We start from the raw sequence: 9,116 nt of genomic DNA on the forward strand, positions 1-9,116 counted from the left end.
GTGCAGGGTGGACAGCAGGGCACGGATGTTCCTCTCCTTGCCCTCGGTCCACTCCAGGAGCTACGGGACACACAGGTGCTGCGGAGAGCAGATCGGGGCCTCTGCCCCCTCTGCCCCCTCTGCCCGCCAAGCCGCTGGCCATCCCTCCGATGGCTCCACAAACCACCCACCACACGGAGCAAGGCTCTGACCGTGAGACGCTCGGCCGAGACCCAGACCCGATGCCCCGGGTTCTGTGCTGACCCCACCCAGGCATGGTCGACACCGCTCCCTGGGCCTAGCCACACGCCGCACAGGACAAGACGGCCCCGCAGAGCTGCATCGCGAAGCCGTGTCCAGAGCAGCGAGACTTAATCACCCCAAAACATGTCTAAAACACACCTAAGTGTGAACACAAGCACTGTCTGTCTCTGCAAACACGCTGGGCCGAGACCCTTTCGTGTCCGGGAGTCGGGAGCCTCACGAGGCGGCTGCTGGCTGGCTCAGGGTGAAGGCCAATCACGTCCGCAGGAGCCCCCCCACCCGCAGACTCGGGGCGCCCAGCCCCCCTCACCTTCAGCTTGAGGGGGTCCGCATCCCTCGCCTGCTCCTGCCTCCGCATCTCGGCCATGGTCCTCGGCCCCTTCCTGTCGGCCTTGGAGGAGAAGCCCTGGTCGGACAGCAGGTCCTCAAAGTCACTCTCCGACACTCTCGGCTTCTGACCTACGAGCGAATGGAGGCTTGGCCGACAGACAATGCGCCGGGGGCTCTGCCCATGGGTGCACACTGGGCGAGACCCACCGCTGCCCCAACGCTTCGGAAGAAAAGTTCGTCAGAAACGGGCGGCCTGCCAATCGGCGTACATCCCAGCCTGCAGCCTGCAGAACAGTGTCTAGCTCAACAACCCTTTGGGATCCAAGGACAGCCTCGTCCGTCACCTCCTGGGGTCAACGCGGATGTGCCGTCCCCGTGACAGACACGGCTGTGGGCTCCCGGACAGCGTGGGCCTGGCCGCAGCATTCCCTGCCACCCCGCGGGAGCCCCCGCCAAGCGAACAGACGTGGGCCTCACTGAGCACTCCTTCCCAGGTCGGGCCAGGAGTGGGAGCAACAGCAGGATGCCGCTTTATGAACCGCTTCACAGGAAACTTGAAAAAGCCACACACCGGAGACCGAGGCAGGACTTACCGAAGCCGGGGGCGCGGACCCCCCTCTCCTCTCGGCTGCCGATCACACTCAGGTTGGCGGCATAGTTAGGCCTTGGCTGTGCACAGGCTTTGGGCGGTGGCTTGGACTGGGGGGGCCGCGGGGTGCCCTGGGCCGGGGGCCGATTTGTCTGCTGCCAGGAGCTGCCACCCGTGGGAGGAGGGGCTGTTTTGGGGCCGAAACCCCCAGGAGCAAATCCAGCAGGTGAGCCTGGGGAGACAGTTCACAGGGGTTGAGTGTCCGAACGCGTGATGGCTGCCGCGTCCTGTGAAGCCACTATGGACGGGGGCACTGCTGTCTCCAGGACTTCACGTCCACAGGGGCTGGGGGACAGCGGGCATGCGCGGGGACAAGCGCAGGCACCGCCTCCCCACTCACCCTCAGAATGCACGGCTGCTTCTTTAACTGCTGATTTTGAAACAGACGCACAGCAAGCCAAACAGCCAGCTCCGGGCCCCCAGGTCCCGGCTGCACCAGCTGCCGCGTGCACACCAGCGTGAGCGTGTGTGCACGCGTGTGTGTGCACGGCGACCACACACACGCGCGTGTAAGCACCAGATCACGACATTCACATTCCCCGTCCTAGGGGAAGAATGTTCTAGAGACGGAATCAGAGAGTAAGCTTTGCGGTTGGTGCTTCTCATGCAGGACCTGCTCCTTTTTATTGCTGAGCAGCATTTTGTGGTAAAGACAACGCGGCTTGTTCAATCCCTGACCCCTGGGAGGACCTCAGGGCTGGTTCCAGTTTTGGGCAGTTACAGACAAAGCCGCTATGAACACCGCGTCGCAAGTTTTGCCGTGAGTCTGGGGTAAGTGGTTGCTGCACTTCATTTTGTGGGAACCGCCCAGCTCTGTGGTGGAGCGGCCGAGCCGTCTCGCACCCCCACCGGCACCGGGGGCCACGCTCCTTCCACTGTGGCCACGCCACGCCCTGGGGTGGCCCCCAGCCAGGTGGCCCCCGCGCTGGGCACAGGCACTCGCCTCCCGTGCTCTGAGTGGATGGCTTTTTGCTCACTGCCGTGCTCACGTATCCCAGGCGTCAGTTCCAGGGCAAACGCGGGGCTCAAAAACATGTTCTCTGCATCCACAGCTTGTCTTCCCACCCTTCAGTCTTTAGCGAAGCAAACCGGGATGACGACGTGCATCATCTTCTCCGTTGTGGTTCGTGTGACACGCAAACCACGCCCTGGGCTCCAGAGACCTTCTCCTCCACGCTCTCCTCCCCCAAGTGACATGTCTCATGTTCACACCTCAATCTGGAGCCGATGCTGAGCCGCCCGGTGTGTGAGGCCGAGCTTTGGGCTGCGGTCACTTTTCCGCCTGTGCTGCCCGTCACTCCAGCACCACCGTGGTGGGTTTGCACCTCCATCACAAGCCCGCTGGCGCGTGTGGGCCCACTTGTGGGCGCCTGCTCTGCTCGACTCCCGACACCAGGTGGTGCTGGCTTCAGCACCTACAGCCTAAGCCCAAAGCCGGGGGTGGGGGCGGGCGACTCCCACATTCCTGTTCCATTAGAAAGACTTCAGCCACTCGAAGTGCTCTCGCTTCCCAAATAAACGTTACCACGAGCTTGTCCATGTCTACCGAAACCCTCGCTGGGCTTTCCGGTAGGAACCCTGCTGAACCTACAGACCTGTGAGCACGGTCTGCCCCTCCCTCTGCCGCGGCCTGGGCGGCCCTCACCGGCTCCGCGCCTGCAGCCCCAGCACGCAAGTCCACGCTGCTTACCACCAACAGCCCTCCCTGCACTGTTGGCGGGCGCTGACCACTCCGGCTGGGCCCGTGGGGTGGCAGACCGTCACCTGGCTGTGGGACGGCGAACCAGCCTCGTTCCTGGTTGTGGTGCACGACTCTCTGTGTGCGGACAGTTCTCTAGGCTAGTGTTTTGTTCAGAGTCTGCATCTGTATTTACGAGGGACGTTGCCCTGCAGTTTGTTTTTTTTTGTTTTTGTACAGATTCTGGTTTTGGTATCAGGGTAACGCTAGCTTCCTAAAATCAACTGGAAAACTTTCCCTCCTCTTCCCATATCCTGGAAGACCCTGGGGAATCAGTATGAATTCTTGAAACATTTGGTAAAATTCTCCAATGAAATTCTCCATCTAGGACTGGAGACTCCCTTTTTGGGAGACTTTCGAGAGTGAATTCATTTTCCTCACAGTTACAAGGATATTCCCACAACAGCCTCTGCGCCAACTGGGTTTGCTGGGGACCAGCTGTGAGGACGCGACCGATGTCAGTGCCCACAGCCCCGCGCGCCCTCGCTGTCCCCGCAGGGACGTCCCCATGTCCTTGTGTGATCGTCCTTTTCAATCTGGCCCAGTAGAGCTTTGTCTGCGGTTTTACTGATTTGTGAGCTTTCCTGGTCTTTTAAAAAAACCAGGTTCTGTTTCATCAGTTTTCTGCTTCACGGATTTTGGTTATTATTTCCTGCCTTCGACTTGCTTTGGGTTTATTTTGCTATCTTTCCAGACACCCTGAGGGAAGGTTCCAGATGCTGACCAGAAGGCTCCGCTGCGGCTGCGAACCCCCAGCTGAGCCGCGTCCACGTTCACCCGGTTCAGGGCGCCATTATCCTTCCTAAATAACCCACTCACTGCTCATCGTCGAAGCACGTGAAGACTGACAGTTATCCTGCCGTTCCTGGTTTCCGGTCCATGTGGTCAGGGGACCATCAGAGTCTCGACGAAGGCCCAGAGGTGCCTGGGATGGGGTGTGGTCTGTGCGGGTGGTGCCGAAGGCTGGGAATACCGCGGGGCGCGGGGCCCTGCCAGCAGGGCCGGGCGGGGGGGGCGCCCCCAGCAACTCCATCGCTGTGCCAACCTCAGGTCCAGCGGCTGGATCACTTGTCGAGAGGGGTCTGACGTCTACAACCAGGGTCTGAGTTCGTCTGTTTCTCCTTTCCTTCTGTCAGCTTCCGTCAGGATCCCGTTTCCTGAGGGCGTGTGACAGAGGGCCTGGGGCCCCGGTGCAGCCCTGAGGACCAGGCTCCAGCCCAATGATGGGTCACTTGGGACCTGAGAGGTCCTGCCCCCCCAACAGGAGGCTCTGGGCAGCCCACCCCGGTGTGAGTGGCCAGAGACAGGCCACGCAGGTGCAGAAGGCCAAGGGCAAACCCAAATTCCAAGGAATGCCCTCAGAGAGAGACGACGCAACCTGACACGCCAGGAACTACTCAAAGAAGGAAAGCCTCAGGGCTCAACGGACAGACGCAGAGCAAGCCCCAATGTAGCAGAGACGTGGGGCAGGGGAGGGGAGGCGGTCCTGCAGACCCAGGGCGCTTCACAAGAGGGGAACGAGAAAGTACACGTGCCAGGAGATTCCCCAGCACCGAGGAACATGCATCTCCAAACCAGAGTGAAGGCTGGCTAGGCGCCGTGAGGGGCTGTGGAAGGAGAGCTCCACCACCTGGGGCGCCACGGGCCTGAGCAATGAGCCTTTCCAGCAGACACGGTCTCCAGCCTGGAGCTGCACCCGCCTGCTGACCGCCAAGGATGAGGAACCCGCTCAGATACTTGTGGTACTCAACGCCCCACATGCGTCTGGAGGAGACCGAGGGACCCGGAGGACATGTTCCCCAGGAGACTTCAAGGCCAAGGGCAGCAGACACAGGCGCTGGGTGGGGCATCTTGTCCATCCCTCCAGGGCTCCAAGTCCCTGCTCCCCAGACGGCCCGCACATGCCTGACGCCTTGTTCGCCAGCCCCTGCGAGGGGAGCAGGGCCACACAGACTGCACCCTCCTGCCAGAGGCCAGCGCTCGGGGCCCCACACGTCACCTTGGAGGCCAGAACTGAGGTCACCGAGGTCTGCAAACGGGTCCAGGCTCTGAGACTTGGTCCAGCTGGCTGGGGGGCCGGGGGCGGCAGGCTGGCCTCCTGGAGAGAAGAAGGGACCTGGAGAAGGGCAGAGGGTATGAGAAGGTGCACCCCCGGGACGCTCCTGAGGCCGCACTCAGCTAGTGTGCGCGCCCACACCAGCCCAGACAAGGCCGTCCACGTCCAGCCTCCTTACGGAAGCTCATCTACCAACTCACACGGCTCTGACCCTGGAGTCCCACCTCCCAGAACCCATGTCACGTGTGAACGTGCTTTACGATGTTCCTCACAAGGGCGTAGCTGGAGAGTATTCTAAACGTGAGACGCTGAGGGTCAGAACGAGTTACCACTGTGCACCCCGGGACGGAACACCATACAGTCGTTACAAGTGTAGCTGTTGCTACATAAAGAATTCTTATAAATCAATTAAAAATACTTTGAATTCCAAAGGTGCGTGGGTGGCTTGGTTGGTTGAGCGTCTGACTCGTGGTTTTGGCTCAGGTCATGATCTCAGACCTCAGAACCGTGAGGCCCAGGGGCCTCCAGGAGGCAAAGGAGCCACGGGACACAGGACAACACAAAGGAGCGCTCTCAGGGACGCCCTTCACCACCTCCCGCCGAGCCCTCCCGGCCCACACTCCTTCTCTGGGAGTGGGGTCCCACCCGAGACGTACCTTCCGCAGCGGGCGCGGGGGCCGGCACCTCGGCCCAGGCCTCCCACGCTCCTAGCAGATCTGGGTGGCTGGTGGAGGCCGTCATCTTGCCGGGCTCTGCCGGTAGATCCCCTGGCAAGACAGCAGAGCTATCTGGGGTATCCCCTGGTGGAGGCAGGCAGCCATAAGTCCCCTCTGTGGGAGGCTGGGAGGACACCCTCTGTTCCCCCTCATGTGAGCAGAGCTGAGCACACGCACTCCCAGGGTCCCCCAGGGAGCTGCACTGGGCTCGGCCCACACCGACCGGCTTCCTTCTTCCTCAGGGGCCCAAGGACGCGTCCCGTGGTCACTGAACTAACCAACTGGACAAGAGGGTCAGCAAGCGGAGCCGCTATTCAGAGCAGCAATAAGGGTCTACACATCTTCAAAGACCTTCCACCCCGTGGCCAGCCACATGGACTTGTGGCTGCATGCTGGTGCCCCCAGAAACTGCCTTCTGCCTCCTCCAAAACCCCGCAGACTGCACGGGGTGGACAGCTGCAGGCTGCGTCACCTTGCCAGGGGAGGGGGGACCCCACAGCTGCCCTCCGTCGGCCCAGGGTCCACAGCAGGTGACTGCAGTGCTTACCCAAGTGCAGGAAGTCGGTGCTGCAGGCTGGGGGTGGGGCGCTGTGGGTGGAGGGGAAGGGTGCGGGGGCGGCGGCAGTAGATTCTGAATTAAGAAATTCACCGAAGAGGTCAGGCTTGGAGCAGGGCTGGGTGTCTGGACCAGACGGCAGCAGGAGAGGGTCAAACGGGTCGGCTGCGGAAAGACACCCAGGAAGCAGGCGGAGGTGAGGCTCTGTGCAGGCGCCTTCGGCCCAAAGCATCAGCCAGGAAGCTGAGCAAGTCCCATCAGCACCACAGCCCCTCAGACCCAGGCTGAGGCCACAGCATCGACTCCAAGAAGGTGCTGGATGCCAGGATGCCCTTGCCCGAGACTCCCCGGGGAGAGGGGAGGGTTAGCCCTTCCTGGGACGGGAGAGCCGGAGGGGCCTCAGCAGTCGCCCCGCACAGCAGCCTCGGTCTGCGGCTCGCCCGGGTCTGCAGTCTGACCAGCAGGCCCGGGGCTGCTCCCCAGTGGGTGGCTGAGGGGCCGGGCACCGACCCCACCCCGTCCGTTCCCAGAAGCCCCTCCCAGGTAATCTTGACAACAAGGCCAAACTGCTAAAGCCCTATCCTCTGTTCTCCCAGCGGATGGAGCAACGTACCAGCTGCAGCTGGCCCTTCACGGGGCGGGCTCTGTGAGCTCAAGGAAGGGGCCGGGCTTGCGAAGAGCAGGGGGGCCTCGCCACCCAGCAGATCTCCGCGGGGGACCTCTGGAGCCGTGTCAGGGGCTCCCAGGAGGCGGCTGAGCAGGTCGGCGGTACTGGGGGCTGCCCCGCAGGCCTGCATGGGGGGTGCCAGCCCTGCCTCGGAGTTCAGCCCCAGGAGGTCGACACTGTCCTGCAGCGTGGGCTCCTGCGGCGTGGCCGGCGTGGCCGCGTCAAAAATCAACTCTCGCTCTTGCGCCCTCGCTGCTGGGCCTGGCGTGTCCTCGTCAGCCGTGTCCCTGCTCTCGGCTGAGAGTGTCGCCGCGTCCTCGTCGGAAGGCTCACTCCCACCTGCGTCCTCGGTTGGGGCTGACGTGCTCTCCTTGGCAAAGTGAGCTTCGGGGCCCGTCTCTGTGTCTCTCTCCTCTGAAAAGAAAAGCATAGCAGCCGGACGGCAGGGTGAGGCCTCGCCGGAGGCCGGGAAACAGCGGCGGGCAGAAGATACACAGGTGAGGGCCAGGGCGCATCCCGCCATGCCCACGGCCCCCCACGCACCGTGCCAATGCAGCGTGTGGAGGAAGCGGCTGGAGTCCGTGCAGCTGCTCTGCGGGGACTCAGACTCCGCGGGCGCGGCTTCCAGAGACCCCGCCTCAGCGTCGTACTGAGTGGTGGAGCCGGGCTGCCTGGGGAGCTCTGGCTTCCCTGCGGGGGGAAGGGCGCGTCAGGAACAGCCCGGAAGAACTCCACCGCCTGCAGCGGCCAAGGCCCTGGGCTGCGAAGCGTCCCGGGGAGTGGCCAGGCCACACAGCCGGACGCCCGGTTCCGAAGCACGGGAAACCCGCGCTGACCACCAAAGAGGGTCCGGTGTGTGAGCAGCTCCGTGTCGGCTCAGCTGCTGCCCCAAACCACGCATGCACACGCACACGCGTCTCAGGGAAGGGAACGTAAGACGCAAACCAAGGACGTGAAGACGGCCGTGTCGCAGCCAGCAAGCGAGACCTCAAGCCCTGCCCGCCGTGGGGCTGCATGTGCCCCTTTCTAACTGCTCACGAGATAACCAACCCGGAGAGGGACGGTCTGCCCCGCTGTGCCCCACGGGTCTGGGACAAAGCCTTGACTTCTTCCAGGTCCACTGCAAACAGCAAGCGACTCCAACCTGACCCCCGCAGCTGGCCCACGATGACCCCCAGGGCAGGGGCTACCCACGGTCCTGGGGCTCTGGGAGCAGCTGTGGAGGCCCGAACCCGGAAAATGCGAGCACGTCAGGCGTGGAAGCTGGTGTCGGGGAAGGTCCCAAGTGGGGGCTCCGGGCCTCCGCAAGCCGGTGCACAGCCGGACACGGGGATGGGGGCAAGCCCAGCCCCCAGGAGCTTCCCGTGGCAGCACCACCACCAGCTGTGTGTTTGGAAAACAAGGATCTCACCAAATTTAGACAGAATGTCTTGCTGCTCCTCCCGGCTGGAAAACAGGATTTTGGGGTTCAGCCCCCTCATGCTGGTGCTCTCCCAGGGTGGGGCCTCCCGGCTGGGCCTGTCTCTGGGCTCCACCTCCACCTCCAGGTTCACTTGGAATAAATCCGGGTATTTCTCCTGAATGTCACACGCATCCAGGTCATACCTGCCAGGGGAGACCAGACGCCAGTCAGGAAGGACTTTCGCGGGTCAGCCACCCCACATTAACCAAAAGTGAGCACAAAACAGTATGCGTGCTCACCGGGGCAGGCGCGCGGGCGGGGACCCTGGCCCTCACCCCTCGGGTCCCGTGATCCAGATCGGGGGGACCTTAAATGCGTGTTTCCATAAAACGACGCTGTCCACCCTGGCAAAAACCCCCAACTATTCACAAGTGCCCGTCAAACCCAGACCTCCGGAACGCCCTGCAGGAGGGGGGAGGGTGGCGGGAAGGAGAAAGACAAGGAATGCCAAGAGCAGGTGTGCAGGCGTCACCTGGGGGGCTGGCAGTGGGGGCTGTGGCTGCCAGGTCACTGAACTCGAATTCTGGGGATTCCAGCATTTCCCCTGTGTTCCCTAAGATCACCTCTGATAACATGTTCACAAACCACGCTGCTAAGCCCTGTTCTTCAGCTGGGCAGCAGGCTCCCAGCCTTCATCTTCTCTCACGCCACCTAACAGCTCTGGGCGGTTACTTACTGTTTCAAAAGGGGCAGCGGGTT

At 62.5% G+C, this 9,116-nt stretch overlaps 1 protein-coding gene across 1 annotated transcript in view; it reads right to left on the reverse strand.

Annotated features, from left to right (window-relative positions):
• LOC102737543 (cyclin-G-associated kinase) overlaps positions 1-8,604 on the reverse strand; it is a gene marked incomplete at its 5' end in the record, with an annotated part of 9,373 nt that extends 769 nt beyond the window's left edge. The window contains 9 exons of the mRNA XM_081812831.1: positions 1-60; positions 554-702; positions 1,167-1,394; positions 4,960-5,076; positions 5,673-5,783; positions 6,280-6,453; positions 6,902-7,369; positions 7,499-7,645; positions 8,367-8,604. The exon at positions 1-60 is cut by the window's left edge and continues 10 nt beyond it. Of these exons, the coding sequence (XP_081668957.1) occupies positions 1-60; positions 554-702; positions 1,167-1,394; positions 4,960-5,076; positions 5,673-5,783; positions 6,280-6,453; positions 6,902-7,369; positions 7,499-7,645; positions 8,367-8,604 (1,692 nt within the window). The remainder of the gene's footprint in view (positions 61-553; positions 703-1,166; positions 1,395-4,959; positions 5,077-5,672; positions 5,784-6,279; positions 6,454-6,901; positions 7,370-7,498; positions 7,646-8,366) is intronic.
• Between the last annotated feature and the right edge of the window lie 512 nt (positions 8,605-9,116).

This window comes from Leptonychotes weddellii, chromosome 2 (genome assembly GCF_054177405.1).
Source record: "Leptonychotes weddellii isolate Sample4059 chromosome 2, ASM5417740v2, whole genome shotgun sequence".
Classification (NCBI taxonomy): domain Eukaryota; kingdom Metazoa; phylum Chordata; class Mammalia; order Carnivora; family Phocidae; genus Leptonychotes; species Leptonychotes weddellii.